The sequence below is a fragment of the Hyla sarda genome, chromosome 5 (genome assembly GCF_029499605.1).
Source record: "Hyla sarda isolate aHylSar1 chromosome 5, aHylSar1.hap1, whole genome shotgun sequence".
In the NCBI taxonomy this organism is placed as follows: domain Eukaryota; kingdom Metazoa; phylum Chordata; class Amphibia; order Anura; family Hylidae; genus Hyla; species Hyla sarda.
The window spans coordinates 105,186,460-105,203,228 of record NC_079193.1 but is presented as its reverse complement, the minus strand read 5'-3'; the positions used below and the strand labels follow the sequence as shown (position 1 = coordinate 105,203,228).

At 40.4% G+C, this 16,769-nt stretch overlaps 1 protein-coding gene across 5 annotated transcripts in view; it reads left to right on the top strand.

The window, feature by feature from the left end:
• Positions 1-13,101, top strand: part of AZI2 (5-azacytidine induced 2) — a 55,966-nt gene extending 42,865 nt beyond the window's left edge. For 3 of the 5 annotated variants that reach the window (XM_056520074.1, XM_056520076.1, XM_056520075.1), the window contains exons 7-8: positions 3,399-3,523; positions 11,868-13,101. In XM_056520074.1, coding sequence (XP_056376049.1) covers positions 3,399-3,523; positions 11,868-12,262 — 520 coding nt within the window. In that variant the 3' untranslated portion in view covers positions 12,263-13,101. The remainder of the gene's footprint in view (positions 1-3,398; positions 3,524-11,867) is intronic. The other 2 variants (XM_056520072.1, XM_056520073.1) reach the window with 2 other exon arrangements.
• The last annotated feature ends 3,668 nt before the right edge of the window (positions 13,102-16,769 follow it).

Here is a 16,769-nt window from a genome sequence, read left to right as displayed (position 1 = left end):
TATGTTCCTTCTTAATGTTAAAGAAGTCATATGGTTTTGTTTTAAGCATAGTAATCAGTTCTGCCTGGTACCGTGTTTATTTCAATGTCTGAAATCTGACCTGTTTCTCATCATGGATGAGGAATTTAATTGCAGTGACTTGGAATACCTTGTAAATTACAAAAAAAATAGCTAAGTTTTCACCTGCAATGGCTACAGGGTTAACTGCGAGGTATTTTGTTCCTTTTCTACAGAAATTTGATGTTTAGCACTGCTGTATTTCACTCTTAAACTGAAGGCGTGCTGATGTCTTTAATGTTTACAGGGATTGCTTGGCATATATATTTTTTTATTTGTTAGAGCCAGATACTGTTTTTTTTTTTTTTTTTTTTTCCAATCTGTTTCTATTTTCCGATTGTAGGGTTTTTACAATTTTTTATTTTTATTTTTTTTTGTACACTATTATGGAGGCTGCCACCTTGCCTGAACGATTTTTAACAGTATTTTAGAGAGCTGCTTTACCACAAGCCCCATGGACATATTGACAATAATAGACTGGAGCTGTCCCATTCACATGTGAAATTTTACTGGGCATACTTTGCGACCTTTGGGAAAGGTCACTCCACAGGGAGGGAGAGGCTGAGCTGTTAGCTTCTATTGTCTCCTCTGTCTACTGGTATCACCTTTCTCTGTAATTCTGTACAGATCCCTTTCCAGCACCCTCCTCATCGCTGACACAACAGGAAGCCTTGGCTTAGTTTTAAGCTTAGTAGTGTAAGTGAAAATTGCAAGATTTCAGGATTATTCTATAAAGTAAATTGGGAAATTGGAAAAATAACACCAAACATTCTGTAAGAAATAGGTTATTTTTCTGGCGACACAATCCATGTAACTTGTTTTAAAATGTATCTTTTTAAAGGAACCACCTGCTCTTTATACTAGGGTTTTGATCATTGTGGCCCTTTAGCTCTTATGAAACCAGAGCTGTTGGGAGTAGCAGTTTTACAGCAGCTGGAGGCCTCAGGTTTGCACACCTCTGGTTTGTAAAAGTAACCAGTTTAGTCAATCATGAATATATAGTAATACATTCTCTGTAGGGTTCAGTCATTGGAGCAGATATCCCGGACTATGGCTGTCACACTTTCTTGTATATGCTTTCCTGGCTGGTGGATATTCTCCTTTAAATAAAACAGCACCTGTATCCACAGTAATACAATTGTTTTACAGTCTTTTCACATATACAGTGACCCCTCGACCTACGATGGCCCCAACATACGATAATTTCAACATGCGATGGCCTCTCAGGCTTCAACATACGATGCTTTTTTATGTCGGGGCTATCACATAAACCACTATCCGGCAGCGCTGACTGCTTCAGCTGCCGCCGGATAGCAGTTTACGGTGCCCCGTGAGCTCCGGTGATGGTCACTCACCTGTCCTCGGGGCTCCGGCGTGTCCTCTTTGGGATCCTCTGCATCGTCGGCGCTCTCCATCGACGTCATCACGTCGCTGCGCACGCCTTCCCGTCATCCAATAGGAGCGGCGTGCGTAGCATCGTGATGGCGGCGACGGAGAGCGCGGTTGCCGGGGAAGCAGAGGCCTTGCCGGAGCGTCGGGGACACCTCGGGGACGCGGCGACAGCGATGGATGGCTGTCCGGGCTTGCTGGGTGTTGTAGTTTTGCAACATCTGGAGGTCCGCAGGTTGTAGACTACTGTCCTATACTTTTACATTGCACGGATCCATCAACATACAATGGTTTCAACAAACGATGATCCATTTGCAACGGATTACCATCGTAAGTTGAGGGACCACTGTACTTTATTTGGCCCTGATATATTCCATCACAAGCCACATGGACTATGGAAATATCCCAGTGAGAAGGTGCTGCTCTTGTGGCTGTGAAAGTTGTTTGATGCAGGGGTGACGAACACTGTCCAGGAGCTTTGAATCACAGCTTAAAGTAGGCAGCCACTTTATTAGGAAAACCTCATAAGGGTTGTATGAGGCACATACAACTATAGCAGTCTTTATAGCAGTTCTGCAGTTGAAGATCCCTTATTGACCATTTAACAAACTAAGACTTATTTTCACACCGCAGTATATTAGTCAGTATTTAGTATCATTATTTGTAAGCCAAAACTAGGAGTAGACCGGAAATACAAAAAAAAATCTATTCCACTGCTTGGCTTCCAAGTCTTGGCTAACAAATAGCGAACCAAAATACATAATATACTGCCAGAGTTTACAGTGACTAGGTACCAGATAGTAGTGCCTCTAGTTATTTACTGCTGACACCTACAGTTTTGTGTTGTTTTCTATAGATACCTTAGAAGCCGGTTTGATTGAATTAGTTATTTTGGTTACTATGTAGGATGCAATAAAATAGCAGTAGACAGAAGGCGCATCCTCCTTCTAGGGTACGTTGACACATACATACATATTGAGCTGCGGATTTTCGGCAGCAGATTTTAATGCTACCCATTGACTGTGGTAATTCTGCAGTGGATTATGTATGAGTGAATATTTCCTCAAAGGAGTTATCCAGCTTTTAGAAAAATAGAACTATATATTTTTTTCCAAAAACTGTTTGTGTGTGGTATTGCAGCCTTGTTCCTTTTTGAAGTGATCGGAGCCAAGTTGTAATACAACACACAACCTGAGGACAGGCGTGGTGCTATTTTTAAAAGAAATGTTTTCCTATTCCTGGATAACCGCTTTTAATAATCCATTTGGGTCATTTTTCTATAATTGTTCGGTTTTCAAATTTTTTTATTTTTCCTGCTATTTTACATCCTATAGACAAGCATATAGAATATCAGTAAAGCACTATATTTCCAGCATCCTATGTGCCACAGACCCAAAATCCAATCCAAAGGTAAAGCGGGACATTGCAAACAGAAATGCCCTGTTTTTAGTGCACTTTATTTTTTTACTTTAACATTTTTAAAAATGTCAAAAAAAATGCGGTGTGTGAATTCACCCATAAAGGTTACCTGACAAATAAACTAGAAAATAGTATATCCATACCATTTCCTAGTCGAAACCAAAACCTTTCCAATTCTTGTGTTGAGTGAACCATGTTATATAGTCATAAAGTATTCTGATGTGTGTATAATTAGGAAATATGGGATATATACTATTTTTAGAATAGCACACTTACTAATATCTGAAATCTTTTACTTCGGCACTCATAATGTTATGTTTAGCACTCACCTCTGTGTGATCTCAATGATCTCTCTACAAAAGACTATTGTTTTCTATGTATTTTTAGTAATTAGAAGTAATGCTCATTGTCACTATATGCTGTGATCTATAATATATGAAGTAGCAGAAACAGTTGTCCCCAGGCAGGTGAAGTGGAAGATGAGAGATGCTACTGGGCAGCAAATGAAACCTTTCTATTTTCTGTTCTACCAGCGAGAGCAGCATGCGGCAGGCGTACTGGGAGCTGAAGAAGGAAATGTCTAATTTACATCTAGTGACTGAGGTACAAGCCGAGGTGCTAAGAAAGCTGAAAGGAACAGTGGCTGCGACCAAGAAAGGCAAGTCACATTACTTGCTGTAATAGGACTCCTCCATACCCCCTATCCCTGCAATGCCATTTAAAGAGCAACTGGCTATCATATCTCATCAGAATCTCGCTGTTTGGGGCTGTCGCGTCTGTGTATTAGAGCTGCAGCCTACCCGATTTTCTGGTTTAGCTTCTGTCTCATGCTGCATACTGGTCAACTTCACACATAAAGGTGTTGCTGATGTGTTTTTCTGCTGTGCTGTATTTTGTTCCCCCTTGTGGCTTTTTTTTTTCTCAGCCAGTCTAAGTGTACAGGCAGAGGTGTTAACAGTTTATTTGTATTTGACCTTTTACCGTATCTGCCGTGCATAAAAACAATGCAAATACTTATCATCCAAGTTTCTTTATTGTCAACTGTCTAGGCAGGAAAAATATACAGGTAGATAAGCATCTATGTTAAAGTAGTTTACCTTTATTCTATATTTCATTTTTAGCTTATGTTTCAGCATCCTGCTTTATTTACCAGTGTTGTGAACTTTCAGATAAACTAGAGCTCCTGTATGAGGAGTGCTCCATCTGCTGAGGATTTGGGGGGTGATTTTTTTTTTTTTTTTACCTAGGTCTGACCCAAATGGGCAATCTATGGTATGGACACTGTGCATACCTCTATGCATACATCGATCTGTGACATAAACTTGTGGTAATTCGTGCAAATTCTTGCAGTGTGACCTAGAAAACCATTCATTCCCAGTGGGTACTGCAAAAATAGTTTGGCACAATGTGCTCTTTTAAATAATTTAATGTAAAAAAAAAATATATAAATGTATTTTAAAAAGTGATATATGGTCAACCAATAAAGAGAACACTCCTACAGCAAATCAACTTTATTTTTAAGAGAATATGGAAAATTGGAATTGTGCTGCTGAATGTACTTTCCACAACAACATACATTTTTTATTTATCTATTTATTTATTAACTGTTTTGGAAAATATATGTAAAATCATTTAAACATAGAACAAAACACATGCAAATGTTAATCACAAAAAGAAACAAATCAAAGAACATGATCACATTTTGGTCCCTGGAGGTCATGTGAGTGGATCCGTTAGTATGGCTTATTCTCATAGTCATTAGAGTACATAAGTATTCTGCTAATAAACCAGGAAGGAATATGACATGCATAACTTGCTAATTTAACAGTGCAAGCATACCGTATCTAGAAGTCAAATAAACAAGGAATATGAGGGATTGTATGATCTAAATTATTTCAATCTATAAGGCTATGTTCAAGTTATAACCCAGGTCTTCTACTTAACTTTAACATATTGGGCTGCTTTCACACTATGAGCATTCATCTGTGTAAAAACGGACGTTTAATAACGGATGAAATAAAGAGTGCTAACGGCTGAATAAATATTCATCCGTTAAGACCCGTTATCCCTCATGTATGGCCAGACACCTCTGCCCATAGACTCCCACAGCCGGGACTACTACTGCTCCCATCATGGAACAGACTTGTTTCCATGATGGGAGTAGAAATTCCCTGGCTGCAGGAGTCTGTAGACAGCTGGGGAGGCTACATTAGTGCTTGTACTACTACCCCCATCATGGAACAGACTCTGTTCCATGATGGAGGTTGTAGTACAGGGGCTGAGGGATTGATCGCACCGGGTTTCACTTCTGAGACCCGATGCGATCAAAAGTTATTAAGCAGGGGAGCGGGCGGCAAGCTACGCAACCCTTCGATGTATAATGTGTTTTAACTCTCATTTTTGAATCCCCCACGGTGAGCTCTGAATGGCCGGTACTGAGGAGCCAATCAGGGCTCTCAGCGAGAGATTGAAAAATGAACTTTGGGATTAGCAGGGGCCATATCTATATTAAAAGCATTTTGGGGAGGGGGGTGGGGAAGATATATAGCGCTGCAGAGGGGGCAGATATATAGCCTATATATCTAGCCCCCCAGCAGCGCATTAGATAGGTCTCCCGCCTGCGCATGAAATATATACCCCCTGCCGGTGCATTAAATATATAATATACCCCACAGCCCATGTGTATGCTTCTATATACCTATGCAACGCTATATGTGAAAAGCACTCTAGCAGCAGCATCGGCCGCTGATCGGGCCGCTGCCTAGCATTAACCCTGTAGACACCACAAAGTTAATCACGGTGTCTAAAATACTGTTTAGCAATGCCAGTTAGCTCAGTGGAGCTGATCTGGACATTTGCGGCAACAACGCAGGTCTCGATCAGCTGAAGGGGTGGTGGGAGGGCCCATACCTGCCTCCCTACCGTCTGATCGGTCTTCTGCTGCTCCCAGCCAGCCATGCAGGCTGGTGCAGCAGAGCACCAATAACACTGATCAATTCTATGCTATGACATAGCATTGAACAGTGTATGCAATCTTTAGATGGCATGGTATAGCTCCGTATGGGTTTTAAAAACAAAAAGAAAAGGGAAAAAAAAGTGTGATTTTAATAAGTGAATTAACCCATTAATAAAAGTGTGAATCATCACCCCCCCCCCCTTTTTCCATTTTTTAAATAATAAAAAAAGAAACATAATTATGTGGTATCGCTGCATGCGTAAATGTCCAAATTATTAAAATATAAGATTCGTTTAAACTGCACAGTCGATGGCGTACACGTAAAGAAAAAAAAAAAAAAACACCAAACTGCATTTTTGGTCACTTCATATACCATAAAAAAAGCTAATAAAAAGTGATCAAAAAGTCCAAACAAAATAAAATCTGTACCGATAAAACTGCAGATCACGACGCAAAAAATTAGCCCTCATATAGCCCCCAAGCGGAAAAATAGGAGTTATAGGGGTCAGAAGATGACAATTTTAACTATACTAATTTTGGTGCATGTAGATATATATACATATATATATATATATATATATATATATATATATATATATATATATATATATATATATATATATATATATATTTTTTTTTTATGTAGTAAAATAAAACACTTACATAAATTGGGTATCCTTGTAACTGTATGGACCTACAGAATAAGGATAAGGTGTAATTTTTACCGAAAATTGCACGATGTAGAAACGGAAGCCCCCAAAATGAACAAAATGGCGCTTTTTTTTTTTTTTTTTTTTTTTAATTTCACCCCACAAATATTTTTTGGTTTTGCTGTAGAATTTATTAAATGATGTCATTACAAAGTACAATTGGTGATGCAAAAAAAAAAAGCCCTCATATCGGTCTGTAGGTGCAAATTTTAAAGAGTTATTATTTTTAGAAGGGGAGGAGGGAAAAAACGAAAGTGCAAAAATGAAAAATGGCCTGGTCCTTAAGGTTAAAATGGGCTTCACCCCTTAAGGACCCGGAGTTTTTCCGTTTTTTCTCTTTTGTTTTTTCCTCCTTACCTTAAAAAAATCACAAATCTTTCAATTTTGCACCTAAAATACCATATGATGGCTTATTTTTTGTGCCACCAATTCTACTTTGTAATGACATCAGTCATTTTACCCCAAAATCTACGGCGGAAAAAAAATCATTGTGCGACAAAATTGAAGAAAAAACGCCATTTTGTTACTTTTGGGGGCTTCAGTTTCTACACAGTACATTTTTTTTCGGTAAAAATGACACCTTATCTTTATTCTGTTGGTCCATACAATTAAAATGATACCCTACTTATGTAGGCTTGATTTTGTTGTACTTCCGAAAAAAATCATAACTACATGCAGAAAAATGTATACGTTTAAAATTATCCTCTTTTGACCCCTGTAATTTTTATTTTCCTTGTTTGGGGCAGTATGAGGGCTCATTTTTTGCACCGTGATCTGAAGTTTTTAGCTGTACCGTTTTTGTATTGATCTGGCTTATTGATAATTTTTTCATGATATAAAAAGTGACCAAAAATACGCTATTTTGGACTTGGGAATTTTTTTGCGCATACGACATTGACCTTGCGGTTTAATTAATGGTATATTTTTATAATTCAGACCTTTACGCATGTGGCAATACCACATATGTTTGTGTTTATTTACAGAATTTTTTTTTTTTTTTTTTAATGGGAAAAGGGGGGTGATTCAAACTTTTATTAGGGAAGTGAATGATCTTCACTTTATTTTTTTATTTTTTTTGCAGTGTTATAGCTCCCATAGGGGGCTATAACACTGTACACACTGATCTTTTACATTGATCAATGGTTTCTCATAGGAAACCATTGATCAGTGATTCTGCCGTTTGACTGCTCATGCCTGGATCTCAGGCACTGAGCAGACATTCGGCGATCAGACAACAGGAGGCAAGATAAGGGAGCCTCCTGCTGTTCGGGATGACGCGATTTCGCTGCAGCGATCCCAAACAGCCCCCTGAGCTAACCGGCAACGTTTTTCTTTCACTTTAGATGCAGCGTTCAACTTTGAACGCCGCGTCTAAAGGGTTAATAGTGCACGGCACCGCCGTGTTAGAGGACCCGTGGCCCCACGTTATAGAACTGGAGCAGACTCATGACGTACCGGTATGTCATGGGTCCTTAACAGGTTAAAGTAGATGTCCGGTGCAGACTTTTCCTATTCCATCCTGCCCGGGCTGCAAAAAAAAGAGAAAACAAACTTTCACTTACCTTCCTACGTTCCCCTGGAGCTCCGCAACAGCTGATCGGTCGGCTGGGCTGTCTACTTCCCTTAGCCCGATACGTCACACGGCGCTTCAGCCTATCACCGGCCGAGCCGAGCTGCGGCCGGTGATGGGCTGAAGCGCCGTGTGACTTACCGGGCTAAGGGAAGTAGGTAGTAGACAGCCCGGCCTACCGATCAGCTGTTGTGGAGCTCCGAAGGAACGTAGCAAGGTAAGTGAAAGTTTTTCTCTTTGTTTGCAGCCCGGGCAGGATGGAATAGGAAAGGGCCGCTCCAGACATCTCCTTTAAGGGGTTAAGCGGTGATTTGGTTGTTGTGGGAAAATCACTCTATTTTTTGTTCTCTCACACAGTTTGATAGATCTGGGACTATATGATTTTCATGCAATAAGCATATAATATTAGCCTGTCGGTAATAACTTTCACAGTTTAGGTGCCGGATAAGTCATGAGCATATTTATAAGACATATCAACTAAAAAGATGCAGCCTATGGGCGACAAATTCTTTATGGCATCCGTCTTCCATAGTCTATAATGGTGTCCGTATGAATTGTATGTCCTGAAAAGATATGATCCCATATTCGTCTGTTGGTGACAGATGCAGATATTCAGCATCCATCACAGCCTTAATATATACATAAAAAGCTTTTCCCAGCATGTACATTATTAAATGGATATATTATAATATTATAATTTTATTTTATTTTTATTTTTTATTTTTTTATTTTTTTTACATTTAAGGGAACACTTAAACAACACAATGTAACTCCAAGTCAATCACACTTCTGTGAATTCACACTGTCCACTCAGGAAGCAACACTGATTGACAATCAATTTCACATGCTGTTTTGGAAATTATAAACAATTAAAAATACACCCTCAATAAAAGAGTTGCTCTGCAGGTGGTGACCACAGACCACTTCTCAGTTCCTATGCTTCCTGGCTGATGTTTTGGTCACTTTTGAATGCTGGCAGTGCTTTCACTCTGATGGTAGCATGAGACTGAGTCTACAACCCGCAAAAGTGGCTCAGGTAGTGCAGCACATCCAGGATGGCGCATCAATGTGAGCTGTGACAAGAAGGCTTGCTGTGTCTGTCAGTGTCCAGAGCATGGAGGCGCTACCAGGAGACAGGCTAGTACATCAGGAGACGTGGAGGAGGCTGTAGGAGGGCAACAACCCAGCAGCAGGAGCACTGCCAGAGCCCTGCAAAATTACCTCCTGCAGGCCACAAATGTGCATGTGTCCACTCAAACAGTCAGAAACAGACTCCATGAGGGTGGCATGAGGGCCCGACGTCCACAGGTGGGGGTTGTGCTTACCGCCCAACACCATGCAGAAAGTTTGGCATTTGCCAGAGAACACAAAAATTTGCAAACTCGCCACTGGCGCCCTGTGTTCTTCACAGATGAAAGCAGGTTCACCCTGAGCACATGTGAAAGATGTGACATAGTCTGGAGACGTTGCGGAGAGCGTTCTGCTGCCTGCAACATCCTCCAGCATGACCGGTTTGGTGGTGGGTCAGTAATGGTGTGGGGTGGCATTTCTTTGGGGGCCGCACAGCCCTCCATGTGCTTGCCAGAGGTACCCTGACTGCTATTAGGTACCGAGATGAGATCCTCAGACCCCTTGTGTGACCATATTCTGGTGCAGTTGGCCCTGGGTTCCTCCTAATGCAAGACAATGCTAGACCTCATGTGTCTGGAGTGTGTCAGCAGTTTCTGCAAGTGGAAGGATTTGATACTATGGACTTACCCACCTGTTCCCCAGACCTTAATCCGATTGAGCACATCTGGGACATAATGTCTCGCTCCATCCACCAATGCCACGTTGCACCACAAACTGTCCAGGAGTTGGCGGATGCTTTAGTCTAGGTCTGGGAGGACATCCCTCAGGAGACCATCCGCCACCTCATCGGGAGCATGCCCAGGCATTTTAGGGAGGTCATACTGGCTTGTGGAGGCCACACACACACACACACACACACACCACTGAACCTCATTTTGACTTGTTTTAAAGGGGTACTCCGGTGAAATTTTTTTTTTTTTTTTAAATCAACTGGAGCCAGAAAGTTTAAGATTTTTTAATAGAAGTAATTTACAAATCTGTTTATCCTTCCTGTACTTATTAGCTGCTGAATACTACAGCGGCAATTCTCTTCTTTTTGAAACACAGAACTGTCTGCTGACATCACGAGCACAGTGCTCTCTACTGACATCTCTGTCCATTTTATGAACTGTTCAGAACAGCATATGTTTGCTGTGGGGATTTCCTTTTACCCTGGACAGTTCCTAAAAATGGACAGAGATGTCAGCAGAGAGCACTGTACTCATTATGTCAGCAGACAGCTCTGTGTTTCAAACGGAAAAGAATTTCCACTGTAGTATTCAGCAGCTAATAAGTACAGGAAGGATTAAGATTTTTTAATAGAAGTAATTTACAAATCTGTTTAACTTTCTGGCACCAGTTTTTCACCGGAGTACCTCTTTGAGGACATTACCTCATAGTTGGATCAGCCTGTAGTGTGGTTTTCCACATTGATTTTGAGTGAGACTCCATATCCAGACCTCCATGGGTTGTTAAATTTGATTTCCATTGATAATTTTTGCGTTTGTTTTGTTGTCAGAACTAGAGATGAGCAAAGATGCAGTGATTCGATTCGTCACGAACTTCTCAGCTCTGCAGTTGCTGACTTTAGCCTGCATAAATTAGTTCAGCTTTCAGGTGCTTCGGTGGGCTGGAAAAGGTGGATACAGTCCTAGGAGAGAGTCACCAGCCCGCCGGAGCACCTGAAAGCTGAGTTAATTTATGCAGGATAAAGTCAGCAACTGCTGAGCCGAGAAGTTCGTGACGAATCGCATCACTGTAACTTTGCTCATCTCTAGTCAGCACATTCAACTATGTAAAGACTAAAGTATTTCATACGGTTAGTTTATTCATTCAGATCTAGGATGTGTTATCTTAGTGTTCCCTTTATTTTTTTGAGCAGTGTGTGTGTGTGTGTGTGTGTGTGTGTGTGTGTGTGTGTGTGTATGTATGTATATATATAATATATAATTTTATTCTACTTATTACTATTATTGTATTTATTTATTTTTAATCTGCGAGAAAATAAATTCTAATCTCCCGTAATACTGTGCAACTGTGGAGGGAACATATAGGCCCTCATTTACTTAGAAAATCGGGTTGTAAGTCCATCTTGCTTTCTTACCCGACTGCTTTTTTTCCCCTGGTATTTATTATTATGTTGCATCCTGTTTGTCGCACGTGGGTTTTGTTGGTTTTGGTTTCCAACTCCTCTGAGTTGTCGGGGAAAAATCCACAACAATTCAACAAATTCGGGTTGGAAACATTTATAAATACATAGGAAAGCTCAGAAATGTCGGGTTACGCCCCTTTTTCGGGTTTGGGAGAATCCACATCGGGTCCGTTGGGAATAAATGTTGCATCGTGTCGCAGACTGACTGTGTCGCCAAAAAACCCAGACAAAACAAGTCGGGTTTAGAATAGTAATTGAGGGCCATAGTGTCCCACAGTGTCTGTTGCTTGTTGCAGTTGGGAGCATGAGACCTGCAACTCTCTTCACATATTAGGTTCCATCCAGGCGGTTCTGTTACATTTGATTGCAGAAATAATGCAGTGTTTTCACTTCTGTCAAAAGGATTCGACCTCTATGGACCCCAGTATAAGTCACTAAGATCTGTCTGCCATGGCGTAGTGAAAGGCTCACTTTCTTCTTTTCTCTCTCATGTCCATTTTGCAGCTTCTAGAGGCCCAGTCCAGTGTGAAGAGGACCTGGAGAGGACCCTCAGTAATATTCGGATAACAGCTGGTGGAGTCACGTACCAAAAGGCTGTTTCACCTAAAGAACAGAAGCTTAACGGTGGTGCCTCTGCCCCACAACCACACAGCAGCACACTTAATACATTGTCTGTGAAGCCAGAGGGTGCGCAATGGACAGTCGAGAGGCCAATTCCAGTTGGTGGCATAGACTGTGAGGAGACTGACTCATACCAAAAGTCATATTCAGAAGAAAATTCTTGGGTAATACCAAGCCCCCCAAAGCCCAGTGAAACACTATTCTGGGAAACAAAGAATAACTCGGCATCAAGCAACCCGGGCCAGTATTATTCTCCAAATTATAACTTTGATAGCTAAGACAATGGTCCTATCATACTAATTTATGATCCACTGCACCTCTGAAGTCTTTCTTGTATATCTACGTAATTTATGCAATTTGTGGACTCAGCCAGTTTTATTGAGCTGTCTGTATGGATATGTACATGGATTATATGTGCACCTTATGATTTTAGATTAAGCAAATCCTGACATATTAGGACTTCATCAGTATCAAAAAAAACATGGAAGTGTGACATACAATTGAATTATATTGTACATGCCAGGAATATAATGAAGAATGTGTCTATTTTTTTATATAAGTATAGTATTGAAGAGTGATAACGGAATAGCTTGTCAGTATGTTGGATTAAAAATATTTCTTTATATATCAGGGGTGTGGAAATTTATTTAAAAAATACTTGTCCGCGGGACTAAAACGGAGCAAAATCTACTTGTCCCTCACGACGATCCACTTGTCCCAGCCAATTTTTGCTTTTACTCTCTCTCGTTTTTCCTCCTCGCCCTATAAGAGCCATGAATAACTACTATAATGATACCTTTTAATTTTTCCATAACATATGCTCCGAAACAGAAAAAAATATTGGAAGTGAAATTGAAATAGTAAAAGATAATTTAGTAAATGTAGTGGTTTTCTTTTCTACGCCATTTACCTTGTGGTTGACCTAACATGTTGTTTTGATACTTTAGGCCGACCTGATTACAGCACTATGAGACTTGTATAGTTTCTGCCATGTTTCCCCCCCCCACATACAAGGCTGTATGAGGGCTAATTTATTTATTTATTTATTTTTTGTATCTGTACCATTTTGGTATTGATCTGACTTTTTAGAGTCTATTCACACGTACAGTATTCTGCGCAGATTTGATGTGCAGGATTTTCTGCTGCAGATTTCAATGTAAACTGACTTGAAATCCTGCACATCAAATCTGCGCAGAATACTGTTTTTATAAATTTTTATTTTTTACACGCTTTTAGTCCCTTAGGGGACTTTTAGGAGGAATCGTTAGATTCCTCATACAGATCAATAGAGTTTTATTGAACTCCATTGACCTGTGTGCTCTTCAATCCATTGATAGAGCCTAGTCCAGCCAGGCTCTATCAATGACAGAGCAACGGACACCAGGGAACAGAGGTGTAAGCCCACCGGCTACCTCTGTAGTGGATTGCCCCAACCCCATCCCCCCCCCCCCACCCCCACACACGCGATTGCGCTGCAGGGGGTCCCGCTCCATATACTCCTCTAAGCTCCGTGCTTGTCAGGGGCTTTCAGTTCCGGCCCTACTTGCCCAAAGCAGGGCTAAGGGCCTGAAAAATTCACCTGCCGGGCACCCGAAACTGCATGTCCCGGGCGTTGGGCAATAGGAATTCCACATCCCTGTATATGATGAAGTTGTAAGTTATAAAATAGTTCTTTTTTTTTCTATTAAATGTCACCTATTTGTTCAGGTAGCTGACATATGGGGAGATTGTGAAGCTGTATACAACCATTACACTGTAAGTACCAGTACACTTCTTTACTTGTTCCTGTCTATACCATCCTAGTCACTGTGAACTGAATACGCTATGAAGGCTCTGCAGGCTCAAGTAAAATAAATATTTTTGACTGATTTATTTTTGTTGAATGCTTCAACAAAAATATTTTTGCCACATGTAATCAGAAGGAATTTAATTCATTTATAGATTATTTTGGTATTTGTTCATGCATTTTAACCAGGAAAATGTTTTATTTTTTTGTTAGTAGCAATATAATGAAAAAAAAATACAGTCGGCCTGATCTACTAGGAGTGGAGTGTTCTGTGTGGTCCCCCCCCCCCAAAAAAAAAAACTGGTATTTTTCTATGTATTTACTAATTTTTCCTTACATTTTGCATTTATTTCTCTGAGCTGTTGGGTTTCCTACAGCTCCATTCCACCACATTTTATGTGGGAACACTAGTAAACATGTTGTAATTTTTCGAAACTGTCACGGACAATGCCCCCTTTTCCCGGTGGCCATGTCCCTTTTTCAGAAAAAAATTTGGAAGGTTCTGAGAAGCTTCGGGGGGTTTTCTGGTGCAGACGGATTCAAAATGTGCTGCATGCAGCGTTCCTGTTTGAAACACAATAGTAAATGACGGCCAGAAAATGTCACATCTGTTAATGATGTCTCCTATCACTGTTCTTAGTTGTGACAGGTCTATGATGGTTGATTAGATTTATTGCACATCAGTTATATCTCCAGATGAGTTGAATAATAATTGTTATATTCCATTGTTGATGTGTGTTTTGAAGGTTGGAAGGTTTAACTGTAGGTTCTCCTTTAAAAACTGGATTTTAATAAACACATCCTAAAGTGCTCTTATTTGTAAGGACCATTCATTAGGCTTTCTGGTTAGTTCACTCTTTTGTCTAATGGTCACAGCTGAAATGGAAATTCTCTCTGTAGCCTCGGTCAAAAACAGCAGTCTTGTAGGGCAGTCTGTCATCCCATATAACATTAGTCTGGTTGTGTAATCGGGATCTCCTCCAACCGCATACAATACTAATAGTGGCGAAAAGTTCAGCATACCTAAATTTCTTAAAGCAGAAATATGAAAGTGGATCTGTCAGCTCTATGTCATGTTAAGGGCTACATAGCTACAGTGAGGTAAAAAGGGATTTAGTCGGCCACTAATTGTGCAAGTTCTCCAACTTAAAAAGAGGAGGCCTGTAATTTTATTCATAGGTATACCTCAACTATGAGAGACATAATGAGAAAAAAAAATCCATAAAATCATTGTCTGATTTTTAAAGAATTTATTTGCATATTATAGTGGCAAAATAAGTATTTGGTCACCTACAAACAAGCAAGATTTCCGGCTCTCGCAGACCTGTAACTTCTTCTTTAAGAGTCTCCTCTGTCCTCCACTTGTTACCTGTATTAATGGCACCTGTTTGAACTTATCAGTATAAAAGCTCAAAACCTGTCCACAACCTCAAACAGTCACACTCCAAACTCCACTATGGCCAAGACCAAAGAGCTGTCGAAGGACACCAGAAACAAAATTGTAGACCTGCACCAGGGTCGGAAGACTGAATTTGCAACAGGCAAGCAACTTGGTATGAAGACATAAAAGACCACTGATAATCTTCCTCGATCTGCGGCTCCATGCAAGACCTCACCCCATGGAGTCAAAATGATCACTAGAACGGTGATCAAAAATCCCAGAACCAAACGGGGGACCTAATGAATGACCTGCAGAGAGCTGGGACCAAAAGAACAAGGGCTACCACCAGTAACAAGGGCTACCATCCAAAGAACACCTTACCTACTGTGAAGCATGGGGGTGGAAACATCATGCTTTGGGGCTGTTTTTGAGAGGACAACTGATCTGTGTAAAGGAAAGAATGAATGGGGCCATGTATCGTGATATTTTGAGTGAAAACCAGCTTTCATCAGCAAGGGCATTGAAGATGAAATGTGGCTGGGTCTCTTAGCATGACAATGATGCCAAACACACCACCCGGGCAATGAAGGAGTTGCTTCAAAAGAAGCCTTTCAAGGTCCTGGAGTGGCCTAGCAAATCTCCAGATCTCAACCCCATAGAAAACCTTTTGGAGGGAGTTGAAAGTCCGTGTTGCCCAGGGACAGCCTCAAAACATTGCTGCTCTAGAGGAGATCTGCATGGAGGAATGGGCCAAAATACCAGCAACAGTGTGTGAAAACCTTGTGAAGACTTAAAGAAAATGTTTGACCTCTGTCATTGCCAACAAAGGGTTTGTAACAAAGTATTGAGATGAACTTTTGTTATTAACCAAATACTTATTTTCCACCATAATTTGCAAATAAATTCTAAAAAATCAGACAGACAATGTGATTTTATGGATTTTTTTTTCTCATTATGTCTCTCATAGTTGAGGTATACTGATGATAAAAATTACAGGCCTCTCATCTTTTTATGTGGGAGAACTTGCACAATTGATGGCTGACTAAATACTTTTTTGCCCCACTGTAATTGGGAGATAAAACAAGTTATACCTGTCTCTTAGTCTATGGCTGTTTGCAAAGTTATAAAATCATGTTTTTCTTCTAAGCTCACTGTGTCATAGAGGCCATGCTATGCATGATTGATGTACAGGGTTTGGCTTTAAGCATTATACATTAACCCCTTTAGGACGTGCCCTAAATGTACGGCACTCCAGCAAGTAACTTTGCGCAGCCGCGGACCCGCCAGTACTGATGGACATCAGCGATGGTGCTGATGACTGCTATGAACCCCTCAGGTGCCGTCATCAATACAGTTATTTATTTACAATTGATCACTAAGTGATCACTGAAACCCTAATTTTACCACCCACTAATGAACTGAAAATTAAAACGTAACTTTTACTTTTAATTCTTGCCAAAAAAAGATGATTAGAATTAAATGGACACCTCTCCAGTCAGTATTGATCTTATGTAATGCACGTCACTACATGCTTATTTTTACTTTCCTTACTGTGGCTGCAGTCCACAACAATATACTGGAGTGTCCACTAAATTAAAACCTGACGCACATCCCCCCC